This window comes from Haplochromis burtoni, unplaced genomic scaffold, assembly GCF_018398535.1.
Source record: "Haplochromis burtoni strain Fernald_Lab_line unplaced genomic scaffold, NCSU_Asbu1 Contig_14, whole genome shotgun sequence".
In the NCBI taxonomy this organism is placed as follows: domain Eukaryota; kingdom Metazoa; phylum Chordata; class Actinopteri; order Cichliformes; family Cichlidae; genus Haplochromis; species Haplochromis burtoni.
The window spans coordinates 4052401-4070387 of NW_024582375.1; the positions used below are offsets into that span (position 1 = coordinate 4052401).

Genomic DNA, 17987 nt, shown 5'->3' on the forward strand with positions numbered 1-17987 from the left:
TGAACTTTGCTGTTGCTGGCATTTTTCGTAAAATAAACAAAAGAAATCACCGGATTAAAAATGTTCTGTCCAAAGATAAAAGATTTCACTGAAAATTGGACCGAAAAAGAACCAGACTTGCTGGAAATCCTGGAGAGCTATTTCTCAAAAACACTTTAGAAAACTACAAGAAAGTCTGGCAAGGTCACCACTGTGGTTATGACTCTTTTTTTTCAGTGATTCGGTCTCTGTGTTTGCAGTTGTGAGTCTACAGAGCCGTTTGAGAACATTGATTCAGAATGATTCTCCTGAAATAAAAAGAAATGTTGTGCTTTTGCAGTGTTAGGGTACATCTTTTTTCAGTCATTTCAGTGTTTTTCTGGTACTTACTGTCACTGTTTTCTTGTTTCTTTTTTTGCATTTTCATCACGTTGCCTAGTTTAAAGTTGAAGGTTTGGATTACATAACCTGGCTTTTTAAAATTACATAAGCTTTTTTTAAACAAACATTGACTATCCTGTGTTTAATTTCCACTTGTTAAATACTGCTCCCCTTTCTCTTATTGGCCTAGAGACGATGTTTGAACTTAAGCCACGCCGTGTAAAGTGTTATAAATGTTATAACCTCCCTTATGTTATTACTTCTAATCACCTTTATTGCTAAAATGACTATTTGACCTGCTTTAGTTTGGTCTAGATAAAATTTAAGATGTTAGCTTTTTTATGTTACACTTTTAATCATCATGGTAAAACAGTTAACTGAATCCCATGACATGCTTAGTAGCATTGAGCGTTATCTTATTTCACCTGCAGGCTGTGCTCTACACAAGAAAATATCCACGGAAAAAATATGCAACTTCAGTGCTCTCACAACTTCTATTTACACAAACCAAAGATAATCAGATTTTTAAGCAAAATTGAAAGAATAACATTAACAAATTGAATCTTTAAAAAAAATCATCTTTTTTCCAGGCAGTACAGCTGCTGTTAGTCTAAAACGGAGTGCTGCAGTTATGGCCAGCATTCCTATCTGAATGCACTTGTAATTAAATTAAATATAGTAGCAGAAGACGTGTAAAGTATTCAAGTCAACTGTACTTTTCTGGAGACAAGTATAATTTCTGGTAATTAGTAAATGTGTCCCTCGCTGTTGCTGTGCAGGAATGTGAAGGCGCTAATCATAATCCCTGGAATGTTTGCAGGGACAAAGCTGATTGTGTGACCTGCTGCTTGGCTGCCAGGACCCCTCCTGCGGTCACTGGACTAATAGCACATTCTCGGGCAAAGGTTAATACAGAGACATATTGTTCCACATTTGAGGTCATCATCAAATCCATCCAACTCATCTGGTATCATTTGGTGCGTGAAATGCTGCTTGAACATTCACCACGCTGACAGTTCCCTTTTACACAGACATACTTTTTAAGCAGACTTTTAATCCCGTATAATTCGTCACCATGCACCTGATGTTTTACCTTGTGAGGAAAAATAAAAATCCTTAGGGACTGGTTTGAAGCTATTAATCTTCGCCCCCACACCTCCTCCTTACCCCTTTAACCCCCACTAAATCCAACCACCCACTGGAAGGACTAGCTGGCATGTGTTTGGAATAAAAATGTGTGAGGCCTTTTGTCTGCTTGTACCAAGCAAAAGCTTTGCCCTCAGACGGGAGAATAGGAGCTCAGGGAGAACAGATCTGTCTGCTCTCAGTAGGAAGAGCAATATATGGCTGCTTAAAGAGGAGCAAAAGAGGAAGAAGAAGGGGGAGACCATAGTCCCTTTCACCTGACGATGCACTAGGTATTTCATCAAACTTCCCAAGTGCTTCTTTTGCAGTTGTGATTTTACTAACGATTCCTCTTGCTATTACTAAAAATAATACATCTAAATTTCTTCAAATTCCTTCCACCAAGGATAAGGTGAGCTTGTAGGTCAAGAACGACTTAGACAGTAAGGTTAAGCCGCACTTTGAGTGAGAGTATTAACAAGTCTGAACTTGAAAAGGATTTATGGAGTTATGAGACAAAAACATACGGACTTTTCTGTCAGATTTTCACCCCCACAGTTTTTCTAACAGATCAGTGCTGCCAAAGTTGTCACTGGAGAGTTTTTCTTCCCGATATGGGCTTTAGCTGGAGCACCTGACATTTATAGACCTGAGAGGACTGTGGATTTTATACAGGTACCATCTGCTTTTAGATTTCACCTCCTTTCCATCACTGAAAACAGACTTGTGCATTGGAACCAAAAGGATTGACTTTGCACTGTAAAAAGTGTTTAGAATTGTTTATAGTCATGTGAATAAGAAAAAAAAAAAAAACCCACACACGATTCAGTAGCTTATAGAGCCAATTTTAGCAGCAATAACTTGGATTAATGGTTTTCTGTATGCCTTTATTAGTCTCTCACATCATCATGATCGTCGTGGAAAAATTACAACTTTGCTTCAGTTCATTGAGTTCATTTGTTTATGCACAGCTCAGGTCCCACATTCCCAAGGAATTTGACTGGATCATTGCAACGCTTTCTTTTTCGAGTACCCTGTTGGAAGTTTGTTGCTGTGCGTGAGATTGTATTGCATTGTGTTATCAAGTTTCAGCTAAGCTTTAACAATCGGACAGACAGTCTCACATTTGGCTCCGGAATACTTTGGTGTGCAGAGGAGTTCATGGCTGACTAAAGCTGACTGCAAGGGGGCCAGGTCCTGTGGCTATAAGACAAGCTCAAATTATCAGCGCTCCACCACTGTGCTTGGTAGGTTTGAGGTCTGTGTGTGCTGCTGTACTGTATTTGTCTTTTCACCAAATGTGCCGCTGTTCATTATGACCAGAAGCACTTTGTTCTTGTCTGCCCAAAGGATATTGTTCAAGAAATCTTGGGATTTTTTTTTTTAGGCAAGGCAAGTTTATTTATATAGCACAATTCAACAACAAAGGTGATTCAAAGTGCTTTACAGAGACATTAAAACACAAAAACAATAAAAAGCATGATTTAAAATTGATTAAAAAACAGTAGATAAAATCAGAACAGTAGATAAAATCAGAACAGTAGATAAAATCAGTAGTTAAAATATAAGTTTTGAAATTTAAGCTTAAGTGTGGATTTGGTGAAATGCAGCTGAGAACAGGTGAGTCTTCAACCTGGACTTAAATAAAATGAGTGTTTCAGCTGATCTGAGGCTTTCTGGGAGTTTGTTCCAGATGTAAGGAGCATAAAAGCTGAATGCAGCTTTTTTCCGTGTCTGGTTCTGACTCTGGGAACTGATTAAAAAAAAAAAACGGATCCAGATGACCTGAGGGATCTGGAAGGTTCATACTGGGTCAGGAGGTCACTGATGTATTTTGGTCCTAAAAAATTAAGAGCTTTATAGACCAGAATCAGAACTTTAAAGTCTATCCTCTGACGGACAGGCAGCCAGTGTAAAGACCTCAGAGCTGGACTGATGTGGTCCACTTTTCTGGTCTTAGTTTAGGTGCAACACTGCAAACCAAAGCCCAGTCATGGTATTTTAGAGAGGCTTTCTCTTGGCAACAATGAATACTTGTTCAGTTTTTTCCTCAATGCACTGTCATGAACTTTAACATTTAACTTGCTCACTGAGGTCTGTAGAGTCTGAGATGTAGTTTTCAGGTTGTTTACAATTGTTCTAAGCATTACATGGTCTGACCCTGGGATTCATTTTTCTAGATTGTGACATGGTGTTAACACACACTTGAATGCATATAAACACAAATGGCAACGTAAAGCTTGTGTTTTTTTTATAGAGGTGCTCAGACTCAGTGGTGATCAGTTAATCAAGTGCATTTAATTAACAGCACCTCGCTGCTTACAGTAAGTACTTAGCTTCTCACAGACTCTTTTTACCTGACTGATATACAGAAACTTCAGTGTTCTGAACAATGGTCTTACTCAGGTTTTGCACATACCCGTATTTTCACGACCAGAAGACGCACCGTACTAAAAGGCGCAGTCTCAGTTATGTGTGCCATTACTGTATTTAACACACACACACATAAGGCGCACCTGATTATAGGGCGCATACAAGTATGCGTGTTCAAAAATAAAGCGGGAGCAAAACTGAGTTTGGTACTCACATTTTCATTACCGGTAATTGTCATCAATCAAACCCATCGAAGTCCTCATCCTCTGTGTCTGAATTGAACAGCTGCGCTAAATCTCCATCAAACATGCCAGGTTCACTTTCTTCACCGTCAGAGTCACTTTCCGTGCCGTGCGGCTCCTCGGAAATGATGCCGGCTTTTGCGAAAGCTCGAACAACAGTGCCAGCAGACATGTTAGCCCAAGCATCTACAATCCATTGGCAAATTGTGGCGTAACTCGCCCGGCGCTGCCTTCCACTCTTAGTGAAACTGTGGTCTCCATCGGTCATCCATCGCTCCCAGGCCGCTCGCAGCCTTACTTTGAACGGGCGGTTCACACCGATGTCCAGCGGTTGGAGTTCCTTTGTCAGGCCTCCCGGAATGACAGCAAGCTCACAGTTCATTTGTTTCACTAGTTTTTTCACATCGGCTGTGAGATGGGCACGCATAGAGTCACAGATTAAGAGCGATGGTGATGCGTGGAAAAAACCACCTGGTCTCCTTACATACACCTCCCTCAGCCACTCTTTCATCATTTCCTCATCCATCCAGCCCTTTTCATTTGCCTTAATGATGATTCCTGCTGGAAACTTCTCTTTAGGCAAAGTCTTTCTCTTAAAAATCACCATAGGCGGCAGTTTCTGTCCATTAGCATGGCAGCCAAGCACAACAGTGAAAGAAGACTTTTCGTGCCCCGTTGTGCGTATCGCTACCGTGCTGGTCCCCTTCTTCTCCACAGTGTGACTCACCGGGATGTCGAAAGTGAGCGGCACCTCGTCCATGTTAGTGATGTGGCTGGGCTGGATGTGTTTGTCGGCGATGTGTTTGCTGCAGTAGGAGCGGAAGATGGCCAGCTTTTCATTACCGGTATAATCCGCTGGAAGTTGAACATAAAGTTGCTGCGCTACCGTAGTCCTGGTCCGGATGGAAAAATGGCACCGTTTCATGAAACGAAAGCACCAAGACGGACCTCCTCGGAAATGTTCAATTTTCATCTCTTCAGCTAGTGAAACCGCTTTTAGTCGAATGGTGACCGTCGAAACGCTTCTCCCGCTCGCTCTTTGCTCGATGATCCACCGCTCGAGTCTTTCCTCCAACTCGAGCCACCTCGCCTTATGTCCGCGGAAACTCAGCTGCGTCTTCTTGACCTGTCGGAGCTTGTTTTCCAGCTTCCTCCACTTGCGAACCATCGATTCATTAATCTTAAATTCTCTTGCGGCTGCTCGATTTCCATGTTCCTCCGCGTAGCTGATGGCCTTCAGTTTAAACTGTGCTTCATAAGCGTGTCTCTTTGCCATTTTCAGGGTTGTTAAAACAACGATGTTCCACATAATGCACATACCTGTCCTTTTATACAGGTATGTGCGATTGTCCGGTATATACGAGCAACGCCCACACTTCACCCTTTAGCGTTCTCATGGTGTTCTCTACTACGTCCTCCTTACAACACACAGGGCGCACTGCACTATAGGGCGCGCCGCACTTTTTAAAGAAAATCTAAGGCTTTTATGTGCGCCTTATAGTTGCGAAGTTCTCATTACAACTGCATCATTTGCAGTTGGTATCATTTTCTCATGGCTTATTTCCTTTTTCTAACTTTTTGTATATGCATCCTTCTTTTTACTGATTTATCTATACTATTAGGACCAGGTTTTTGGACAATGGTATGTTTTAATGTCTTAATGCATGCTTGATCATCCAGGTAAGGAAATCACAGGAAGCTGTCAATGGAAGAATTGTTTTGTCACAGATCCCAGTGACGTCCTCAGCCTCAGCTGACTGCATATTTCCCTAATCTTATAAATATAGTATAGTATATTTGCTGTGAGATAACCTATACTGGAAAATACACACTGGCTAGAGGATAACATCACTGAAGAGTAACTTTGTGAGGCCAGGGCACTGAAACCTGGTAGCTACTCTTTAAGTGATGAGGATGACATCCTGGGCAGGAAGGAACGCTGGTTTGAGTGGGGGGTCTTGTAGCCATTCTTAAACTCTCTCTGAATAGTACTCATGGCCATTGATCAATCGTTAAGATAGTTTGCATATTAATGAACATGAACCTGACCTCATAGTCCATTGTTAGTCAGCGGTGCCAGTTTCTTATGCAAATTATGCACTTATGTTTACAAGGATAAACATAAATGATGAAACATTTCTCCCACTGAAGACACTTACAGAGCAACAGAATTCACTTTCTGGGACAATGACGCATTCTTTGTCATTTTGCCTTTTTGCAACACCACGAACAATCTGCATGTGACTAAAGTGTAGATGTTCAGCTTCAATTCAAGTAGTTTACCAAAAGTGTATAATAGCTCTTTAGGAATTATAGCTATTTATTTTATTTATACATAGTCCTCCATTTCATTGTTTGATTTCAAAATCTGCTATGATGATGTACCGAGGCAAACACTTCTTTTTTAAAGCGTCGTTGATCAGAAACTTACCCACAGTAAAGTTTTATTAGATGAATGCATCTGAAATATATTTTCTCCTCTATTAAACTAGTGCTCTAAGGAAAGGAAGACCAAGAGGAAAATGGAAAACACAGCACAGGACACAGCCAACATGACGAGCGAAGAGGCTCTGTGTAGCCCCGTCGACCACAAGACCAGAAAGCGCCCTGGCTTCTCCAATCTCAAAGTACTAAAGCTATCTGTGATCAACACTCTGACACCTTTTTTATCCTGCTTTTGATCTCGGACTGCGGTTCATTCTGTTGATGCACTCAGTGTAAAGTGGCCCAGATAAAAATGCCAGTTAAAAGCGTAAAAGGCAGTAGGTGGTGCAGTTGTTAGCGCTGTCTCCTCACAGCGAGAAGGCTCTGGGTTTAAACTCTTACCCCGCTGGCACTGCTGCCTGTTTAGACTTGTTGTAGTTTCCTCTAAAGACATTCGGGTTTTGGTGAATCAGTGACACAAAATTGCCCATAACTGTAAATGTTTTTCTCTTCATGTGTCAGCCCTGCGCTAGGCAGGAAACCTGTCGTGCCTGTGCGCATCTCTCGCTAGAGTGAGCTCTAACAGCCTCCCCTTTTGACCCGGCACAGGCTAAAGATAGATGATAGGTGGATAAATGCTCAGAAAGCCAGATGCACATCTGTTTTCAGTTGATTGAACAACATTTTCAGAGATATGTTTTTCCCAAAGTAGGTAAAATCAAGCCAAGAGCTGATCTTGTGTTGTTACTGAAAATCTCAGCATGCCAAATTTCTGCTCTAAATGAGCTTTCGTCAGACACTTCTGTAGCTGCCCGGAGCAACGCTTTGCCTGATTACAGCAGTACACTGGAGTCATCATATTTCTGTTTTCGTCCCTTTCTTTTTCCATTAATTTTGAGACAGAATGTTAAAATTAAAAAAGCTTATTGTTGTTAACTGTGATGTCAAGACATTACACCAGATTTTGTGCACTGATTCAACACAACATAAGTTGTAGTTCAAGTTAAGAATAAAGGGGTAATGCAACATTAAACAAGGACCACAGTTACACAGTAGAAGGTAGTGGAGACTCAGAAAAGGGTGCAGAATCTTTTCCATGATTACACTATGACATTGTTTGGGTATGTAGACACATAGTCCTAGTTTTATCCAGAACATCTTTGCATTATTAGAACGTGAGTTTTTATATTGTCTTCTGTTTTTTGTCTTCCAGCTGTTTATTGTAGCGCTTTCCTTCGCCTATTTCTCCAAAGCCCTGACAGGAACCTACATGAAGAGCTCCATCACTCAGATAGAGAGGCGCTTTGACCTCTCCAGCACACACATCGGTCTCATAGACGGCAGTTTTGAGATGGGTAACATCAACCAGTTCATTTGAAAATAAACGCTTTGATGGTTTTTTTTAGTGATACAGTGGAGAAAAAGTCATTCTTTTTGCTTACTTGATTTCAATCTTTTTTGGGGTGTGTGTGTGTAGGCAACTTGTTGTTTCTAGCTGTGGTCAGCCATTTTGGGGCTAAGCTGCACCGACCCAGACTCATCGCTGCGGGCTGTTTCCTCATGGCTGTGGGGGCGTTTCTCACTGGCCTCACACATTTCTTCATGGGACGGTACAGGTCAAATTTAAATGAGAAACTTCTATAAGCAAAAACGATGACAGAAGAAATTGACATGGACTTTTTGTTTGTTTTTTGCAGGTATAAGTATGACACGGTGATTCAGGTCTTTCAGAATGACAACCTGAGCATTGCTGCCTGTGTGGATCCTCTGAAAACACTAGATCACGTGCCAGAAATTCAAATAGAGCCTTCGTTGGAGGACAATAAAGGTAAGAGTGTGGAATACATGCCAGGATTAAATATAATTAAAGATAGTAAAACATTCACTTTCACTATTTAGTGCAGTCAAATGCATTTCTGCTTTCTGCTGCAGCGGGTACAGTAAATACCTGTAAATAGGAGAGAATAGCATGGCAATGTCAGCTATTTATTGTTATTATTACTTATTTATTTATTGCTTAAAACTCATGGTTATTGTAGATTTTCTTTTACAAAAAAAACATGAAACTTTAACATGAAACCTTGTTAAACCTACTAACAACTCACCGGCCAATCAGCTCTCTCCTGGTGCATCTTTGTCACCAGGAATAAACAAAGACACAACAGCATGCACGTCCGCAACAATAAGCCCGGACGCAGACTCTAGAGCTAGCCAACGAGAGACGACTTTTAAAAAGAAAAGACTGAAAGGAGGCAGAATAATAAGAAAGCAGACATTTGTAATATTTATGGTAATGAATTCAGTTTGGCTCTGTGTGCCCATGTGTTTTTCAGTGTTTTTAGGAGCTCCTCTTGTTCCCATTAATTTTGGTCCCTGAGATGGGCTTTAGTTGCAATGTTGCTTCAGTCTCACTATTGTTAAACTATAATTAATTCTGCTTCTCACAAAACCATGTGATGCTCTCACAAAATGCAATCTATTGATCCTGTTCAGCTATTCAGATGAGACGTATTTGGAAAGAAATATAATGGAAGTCACATACAATGTGGTGATATACAACAAGCCACTATTAAGATGATACTGAATATCGGCAGATTTTATTCATGTCTTGTTTGACGTAGTCTCTGTAATGAAAAAGCAGATATAGCAGATATAGATGTAAAACTGTGTCTTTCTCATTTTCATGTAACTGGGCTTTTTCCTGCATAGAGGAATTTTTGGCCCCTCCACTCCCACTACTTGCATTGCTTTAATCAATTGGGCATATTGTGTTATATTTTCATAGTTCATTATTAACTATTATAAATATTTCATATTTTACTGAGTAAAGAATGTATTTTTTTGTGTACTAAATACTGAGAAAGAACCAGAAAAAACACTGGTGTGTCGTGAACAGGCTGAGGCTGATAAGTCTGTAAAGCTCATTCAGAGCCAGGAAAATACTGGTGAACCTGATCAAGAGGATCCATGCAATATTTGGTGTATAACTTTGATGCTGTGCGAGCCACTGTGTGTGAACTCTTTGTAACAAAATCACTATCACAGATTTCTAGTTTGTGTCATTATGCAGCCTGTGTGAGAGATTCTGGTTCCAGCATGTGGATCTACGTATTCCTGGGCAATGCTCTGCGGGGGATTGGAGAAACTCCAGTCACACCTCTTGGCATCTCCTACATCGATGACTTTGCTAAGGCGGAAAACTCCCCTTTTTATATTGGTAATATGGGGTTCAAAGGGATTTTAAAGTCTTCCACCTGACTTAAAAGGTGTTACTTAATAAATAAATTCCTTAAAATGCCCTATAAGCCATGTGAGAATACACACATTCATCATTCCTGTATGTACAGAATTTTTATGCTGGTTAATGTGTGATTTTTATCAGGGTAAACCTACAATTAATCTCGTATTCAGTAAATTTAACTGAGGGTCAAGGAAATATCTCATCTTGCATCCTATCCGGTCTCAAACCTGCCGCTCGGGGACCACTTGCGGCCCACCTCACCCCTACTTATGGCCCTTATATCAACGTGAAGACATATAATGCAATTTGGCCCTTGATGTTGTTTTATTAGGGAGGATGTGTTTGTTGTTAAGTGCAATGTTAAAATAAGTTCTTTAAAAAGCAAAAAATGATCTAATATGAAGGCAATATGAGCAGAGACTACAAACATGTGGAGGGATTGGCTGTGTTAGTCTAGTGAAAGAGTCAAAAACTGATGCGTACACTTATGTCTGCATTTTTTTAATTTATTTTTTTAATACAAACAAAATTATTCTGGCCACGTGTTTATTTGGTAGGTCAATGAAAGGCTTCAGTTAGTTAAGAGTGAGGTAAAAAAGAAATTGCGTTGATGTTTGCAATTTTGTCTTGTGATACAATATTGGAAATTTTAAAAAACAAACAAAAGAAAACATTTTTGGAAATATTTGTGGGTGCTTTCTTGTTTTCGCTTGTTTTTTTTTTGTACTACTCGACCACTAAAGTGGCCCTCCAACGAGATGACAGTGCCAGTAGTGGCCCACAGCTCATTTAAGTTTGAGACCCTTCTTTAGATTGTTTAATATCACATCGTAGACTTCTGATCTATTTTGTCATTGGCAGCTTGTCTCCAGACCATTACTCTCCTGGGTCCCATGTTTGGCTTCCTTTTGGGTTCCTATTGTGCCAGACTATATGTTGACATTGGATATGTTGATATGGGTAAGGTTTTTCTTTGTGTGTCTGGGTTTTGTTTTTTGTTTTTTACATGATACACGACTCATTATGGTTAGAGCTCATCTTAAAAGTATCCGATAGATGGCAAAAGCTCACAAAATTCAAAGCAGTGATTTTAGCTGAAAGAATATAAAAACCTGTCTGCGTTAGAAACAAAAAGAAAATGTACACATTTAGATCTTTTTAGGCAACGACACATTTTTCTGCAATTTTGCCTATATATTTTAAATCAAATATTTTAAATAAATTAAATCAAATATTTCAAATTGACTGTAAAATTAATGCAAACATTTTTTTTTTAAAATTAAAGTTAAAAGTTAAAAGTCTGCACTTCAATCACATCATGATTATTTGTGTTGACATTGAATGGGATGGTCTGGAGGCTAAAATGACAAAAACTGTCTTTGTCTAACAAATCAAGTTTATGGACCGTGTAAGGCCAAGAAGCTGGATGGGGGTAACAAGAGTTAAAGAACAACCTTTCACAAGTTAAAAACATTTTAGCCAGTCTACACTTTTGTCAACAGAGATATTTTGATTGAGACTTGTTTATGCGAAGCCTTTATTTGAAGACTTCCTGAAGAAAACTTGAAAATTCTTCTCTTTTACATAGAAAGTGTGACCATCACTCCTAAGGATTCCCGCTGGGTGGGTGCTTGGTGGATGGGTTTTCTTGTGTCCTCTGGCCTTCTGCTTATCTCCAGCATTCCCTTCTGGTTTCTGCCCCGTTCGATGCCCAAGCAGGAGAGTGAAGAAAACCATGAAACTCCAGTCTGCGAGATCCTTAACAAGACAGAGGATGCGCAAAGCAACAACCAAAACTTCAAGCTGACTGAAATTGCCAAAGGTAGAGTCGTCGTCTGTTTGCATGTGCAGGTTGATGGATCTTACGTGATTTTTGTGGATGTTCCTGCCCAGGGTTCCTTCCATCATTGAGGCGTCTGTTAGGAACTCCTGCTTACTTCCTGCTTCTTTGCGGGAGCATCCTGAAGTTCAATGCATTCATCGGTCTACTCACCTTTAAAGCCAAATACATGGAGCAACAGTTTGGACAGTCTGCATCCAGGGCAAACTTCCTCATAGGTAAAAATAATGAAATCAATAAATTATGTGTTCATATTGAACTTTTGATAGAAAAGTGGAACATAGGCGCAGTAATTTATTGACACGTGTTCAAACATACATGAAAATAGTGTTTTTACAACTCTATCAAGCTTGAAGGTCAGCATTTGCAATGACCACCAACACAACACAGCCTGAACACTCCCAGAGAAACTTTCTTTTAATTTGCTACCCTTCAGGAATAGTTCTCCAGGCTTCTTTAAAAACATTCAAAGCTCTCCTTTGGCTGCCTTTTGTTCTGTTCTCTGTCAAAATGATCCCAAACTGCTTCAGAGCTTGATAAATCAACTCAGAACAGGTTCGGAGAGGACAGCCTGTGAAGGAAAACTGTACTCGTAGGTGTATATACCCAGCGCCAACCCTGCACACTTCTGCCTTTTCTCATTTCCCTTCCTTCAGGATGGCTTCTTCACAGCCAACATTCCTCTGAGACATGCATCTCTCATGTCCTGTGTCAGATCTTTTTTTTTTATTTGATTTTTTCCTATTTCTTCAGAGCATGACTTTTAGATACTGTTAATTTGCTGGCAACAGTGTTACACCCTTCTGCAGCCCCTAATCTCCTCAGTGTGTTCAGCTGGTGCTAATTGGCCACACCTACTCAGGTGTGGATAAAAGCATACCTGAAGCAGGCTTTCAGAGAGAGGCTCACTAGTTTTTGCCTTGGTGGTTCCAGCCATTTTAGCCAGCCTGCTATGCATTTTAAGATAAAACCTCTTCTCCTTATTTATGTTGCGGCTTTTGAGCCGGGTTGTAACACGTTCACCTTCTGTGAATAAGCAGTGTGTACTTTTAGATAAGGTTTAAATGATCAAAATGCACTCAAATATTTAACATCTAACAAACAAATCATTAATAATCATTAAGGAAAATGTGCTTGGTATAAAGTATGTATATGTGACATGATGTATGAAGTATACAAGCAATATTCCCCTGTGTTTCCTTCAGGTGTCCTGAACCTGCCAGCAGTGGCAATAGGGATCTTCCTCGGAGGGCTGCTGATGAAGAGGTATAAGCTGAGTGTGGTATCAGGAGCTCAGCTTTCCTTTGCAACATCCTTTATGTCCTATCTCCTCATGCTGCTGCAGTTTGGCACCAAGTGTGATAACATACCCATAGCGGGGCTCACTGTATCGTACAACGGGTCAGTGCTGAGACAAATATCACTGATTTAGCAACTTTCTTCCTGTGTCCACTGTAGATCAAAATATCCATTGCTTCACTCCCTTGCAGGACAAAAGGTGTATTGTACAGCAGAGAAATGCTCTTCTCTGAGTGTAACAGGGACTGCTTGTGTTCAGCAGAGGAGTGGGACCCCGTTTGCTCAGATAGCGGCATCACTTACATCTCTCCATGCATGGCTGGCTGCCTCAGCTCCAGCGGACACGGCAAAAACACCGTAAGGACAATTACAAGAGAGCACAGAGGTATAATGTAAAGTGTAAACATGTGTATCAGCCACTTGTTGGAAGATATTTGGGTCAAGAACGTCTTGATTGCGGTGTATTGAGGTTACATTACATTTTAAATATTGCTACTTTGTAACATGAACTCTTGATATTTATATATGTCTCATCCTTAAATGGATTTGAACAGCACTCCCATGGTAAATGGATTGCATTTACATTTTCTGCTCTTACTGACCACTCAGAGAGCTTCACAGACCACATGTTCACGGCACTTTGTATCCCTTTCATTTACATTTATACTTTTACTCACACACAGTGATGACACACATCAAAGGCAGTTCTTAGGGTTCAGTATCTTTCCCAATTACACTTCAACACTTTGACACATGGGTTGAGCTGAGGTTGAACCACTGTAACCTGATAAAACATGTTCATAAGCAGTACTGTGGGCCATTTCAAAGGAACACCCTTTATTAGCTACACTGAAAAAAATTAAGAAAATTTAAGCTATCAAAATGCTTTGATAGCTTAAATTCTGAAATAAAATAAATATTTTTTTACAATGCTTTAAAATGTACTGTGATGGTTAATTCACCAGTATGTGAAAGCTCTTCAATCAATAAAAAAACATTTTTTTTAATGCTAGAATGTCTGAAACCAGCACCACTGACTGAAACTGACTGAAACTAGTACACTGGGAACAATAGGCTGTGAGGTCAGTTCTTTGATTGTTAATATGCAAATTCTCATGACCATTGATCAACAACCCCTCATCAAAACCCACTGATCAAAGGCAATGAGTACCATTCACAGAGAGTTGGGGAATGGCTGCAATCACAGCATTGTAAGATGGTAAATGGCCTGTATTTGTATAGCGCTTTACTTAGTCCCTATGGACCCCAAAGCGCTTTACACTACATTTAGTCTTCCACCCATTCACACACACTGGTGATGGCAAGCTATGTTGTAGCCACAGCTGACCTGGGGCGCACTGACAGAGGCGAGGCTGCCGGACACTGACGCCACCATTCGGCAACAGGTGAAGTGTCTTGCCCAAGGACACAACGACCGAGACTGTCGGAGCCAGGACTCGAACCGGCAATATAATATTTACAGATTTCTAAAATACTTGTGTTTTCTTATTTTTTGTGACAGGTGGTCTGAATACCATCCATGTAACTATGATAAGCAGTCAGAATAATAAAAATCCTCCACTTTAAAAACTATTTTTTAAAAGTCTTTTAAAACTATTTTAAAAACTGAAAACTCACTCTCTTTTAAAAGCTCACTCATTACCATCTAATTATTTTACACTTATCAATTAACATTAAAAAAGGGTCAACTTTTAATTAACCCCAAAATGTATTAATTTGATCAGACACATACAGTATATAGTGTTATTTTGTTGCATGTATAATAAATGAATAGAAAGCACATATGTCAGTGTTTGTGATATAGCTTGAGCGTAGCAGTACATTTCAATATTCAGTTTTGTTTTCACAAAATTTCAAGTATTACTCCGAGAAGTTAGCAGAGGTTTCGCAGCATTCTCTGAAACATGATCACATATAGTACTTATATATAATACTTACAGATTAGATTATTTGTGTTGCAAAGATATAATCCAGTACAAAATCATCACTATTGTTGTTCTTCAATGTTTCTACTAGTTGCTGTTGAGGAAGATGATGTTAGCCAGGAGGCATGATGTTACACTGTTGCTACTAAAGCATTTTTCAGTGTGTACTCTCAGTGTATTTTCCTATTGTTGTAAATGTTATTGATTAGCTGTTATGTGCTTTTCTTCTTATGCTCTTGTAAATATCCCCTACCTTTTCTTCGCCTATAAAATCCTCTGGGTGAAGTGTCAGATGTTACGTGGAGAGCAGTTTTGTCCCTTGTCTCTTCAGGAAACTCACATCTCAGTTGCTTTAAACTTTAAAAAGTGTAATTTTACAGACTTTTAACGTGTTTGATTAACAATGCTTACTTTTCCTGGGTAGAAAATGCAAAATGAAATAATTTTACAATCCAGTTCCAAAAATGCCTGGATGTAAAAGACATAAAAATATATATAAATGTAAATATTCTCTCTTTCCCAGGTCTTTCACAACTGCACCTGTGTGTCCACCTCCTTTCCAGCAGGCAGCAGTACATCAGTGAGACTGGGCCAGTGCCCTCATGCCAAGGACTGCAGCCGAAGCTTCACTTCCTATATGGCCATATCTGTTCTCAGCTCCTTTATCAATGCTCTGGGAGCCACACCTGGCTACATGGTCATTATACGGTCTGTAAAAACTTAGTGTTGCTATCACGTCTATGAGCAGCCTAAAGTAGTGGTAGACAGTGAAATGGAAGGACTCAAAACAGTTATAACGTAACGCGGCTAAGTGAGGTGGAGAGAGTACAGATAGACTGGCAGGAACTTGGAAGCGTGGGGGCCAAATAGAGACTGAGCAGGCATGCGGAGGGCTGGTGAGGTTAAAAACCTGGCAGGCACAAAGACAGGAAGGTTTAAACCTTTGACACATTGTCTTCTGCCACAAAAGATGATAGAACGATCATGCAAAGACTGGATAAAATACCTGGTTAGATAAACTACTCAGGATGATTGATCATTTGACATGGAGGCACATCAATCCACTGGCTGCTAAGGAGCAGGAGGGAGGCACTAAGAGAAACACACACACAGAGCAAAAAGAAACAAAATGAAAAGGCGGACAGAGAGAAAGACAGAGACAAGATAATTCCAGTGAGAGGAGAAAACTTTGCTGTTTTGATGCAATCAAGTATTGGCTGCTGTGACCCTGACTCAAGGGAAGCATAAACAAAGTTACTTTTTGACAAGTTTTTTTTTTCTACACATTTCTAAAAGTGTGGTGGTGACACATGCAATGAAAGAATGTACGTAAGTATCACCTGAAAAGGGTTTAAACTGTTAGCAGTCGGACGTACCGCCCACGGGACATTGGATGGTTTAGGGGACTAATAGGACTGCTAAGGGGTTAAAGGAATAGTTTCACCTTTTAAAGAACTAATGTCCAGCATTAAATAACAGTATTAAGCAAAAACTGCAAGATAGTTCCCCAATAATTCCACTAAAATTTAGCCTAGCCAAAGTCTGTTCCTGCATCCTGTGTATCACTTCACGTCTATCCATTGCTGCTATGGAGACCTGTCAGCCTACTGTTGCCAGTTTATTTTTTATAATGTACTCCTTATTTTCTTGATTTGTTTTGTTTTGTACTTGCAGATGCATCACACCCGAGCTCAAATCCCTTGCTCTGGGTATTCAGACCTTGGTAACTAGGACTCTTGGTAAGCTTCAGTACTTTCACTTTGACGTAAAGCATAAATATATGTCACTCTGCTTGAATCCCAAAAGGTTTATTTTCTCTGGATAAAAGTTTTGTCCCCATTGCCAATGCTGTCTGTAGGTGGAATTCCTGCACCGGTGTATTTCGGCGCTTTGATTGATTCAACTTGCCTTAAATGGTCTATGAAGAGTTGTGGCGGTAGGGGGGCATGCCGTATTTACAACTCTGATATGTACAGGTACCCCACGGAGAAATTCCAGTTTACACTATTTAAACAAATTTGCCAAAAATTATTGACTAGCATTATAATTGTTGTAAAGACCTTTGCTGATTTGCCCCAATCCAATTCTGTTCTCTACTTTTAGGATCATTTTCCTGGGTTTGATCACTTGTATCAGTGGCTCCTCTTATTTTTTCCTCATTGCTGTCATCATCCTTCTCAGACGCCAGTTCCGAAAGCCAGAGAAGGACACAGACAAGCAGGAGCAAAAAGCATCAAAGGATTTTGAACTAAAGACGCCATTAAACCTCACTGAGGAGATTAGAGCCAGTCCTGAAACTCCCAACTTACCCAGTGCTACAAAAATTTGGGTAAAGATTGCTACAGATTTGGAGGAAGGAGGAGAGGTCCACACAGTAGAACTGCCCCCTCATAATGATGGAGTAATCTCTACAAGTAATGCACAGGAGGCTAAATACATGACAGATACCTGCGCTGAAGTTATTCCTCTGTCTTCTGATGGCACAAACACAGAGATAGTCCGTAAAGAATCCATCGGACACAAAGTAATAGAGAAGCAGGACGATCACATTGATGACAAGAGCAAATTGGAGAAAGAGAGGCAGCAACTAAACTGATGGACCACATAAAGACTGTGTTTAGCAGAGTGGTCTCCAACACAAAATCAAACTGGAATAGATGGAACAAGTCCCAAAATTTGGTCAAAAGATAATTTTCCTGTAAAGAGGGACTACTTTCAGGACAATGTCACGGTTAATGCTAATAGTATTTTCCATCCTTTTTTTGCAGGATGCAGCTATTATAATCAGTGTTGGGTGTTAAATGTAACAAAGTAACAAATCCTTAGATAAAAATTTGGGGGGGGGGGTTGTTTTTCAGCTCACAAACTCAATTAGGTACTTTTTAAATATTTAAAAGTACCTAATTAAATATTTCCTGTTGTTTCACAATATTTTTGGCTCCTTTCAACTCATTAGCATCCAGCTACATACTGGAATGTATCCAGTTGTAGAGCTCAGCCAGCATGATTGTGCATATGACAACATTTACATTGCAGAAGAATTTGAGTTACTGTGTACCACAGTTATATTTATTGTCTGTCAGCTGCTAAGGAGCTGTGCTTCATGTTTTGAAGTAATCTGCAGTCAAAGTAAGTGG

General features: G+C 39.9%; 1 protein-coding gene across 3 annotated transcripts; it reads left to right on the top strand.

Moving 5' to 3' along the window:
- Positions 1-1633: 1633 nt before the first annotated feature.
- Positions 1634-17688, top strand: LOC102300544 (solute carrier organic anion transporter family member 1C1). 3 transcript variants are annotated; one of them, XM_005915732.2, is made up of 15 exons: positions 1634-1778; positions 6593-6727; positions 7738-7879; positions 8002-8134; positions 8222-8352; positions 9595-9741; positions 10627-10725; positions 11354-11587; positions 11659-11823; positions 12811-13006; positions 13096-13261; positions 15374-15558; positions 16525-16589; positions 16709-16826; positions 16954-17688. In XM_005915732.2, exons 2-15 carry the CDS (start codon positions 6623-6625, stop codon positions 17444-17446), a joined length of 2379 nt encoding a protein of 792 aa, XP_005915794.1. In that variant the 5' UTR covers positions 1634-1778; positions 6593-6622; the 3' UTR covers positions 17447-17688. The 3 variants fall into 3 exon arrangements, with proteins under 3 accessions (XP_005915794.1, XP_042073899.1, XP_042073896.1); XM_042217962.1 differs by lacking the exon at positions 1634-1778 and adding an exon at positions 2364-2732; XM_042217965.1 differs by lacking the exons at positions 11354-11587; positions 11659-11823.
- Positions 17689-17987: the final 299 nt, after the last annotated feature.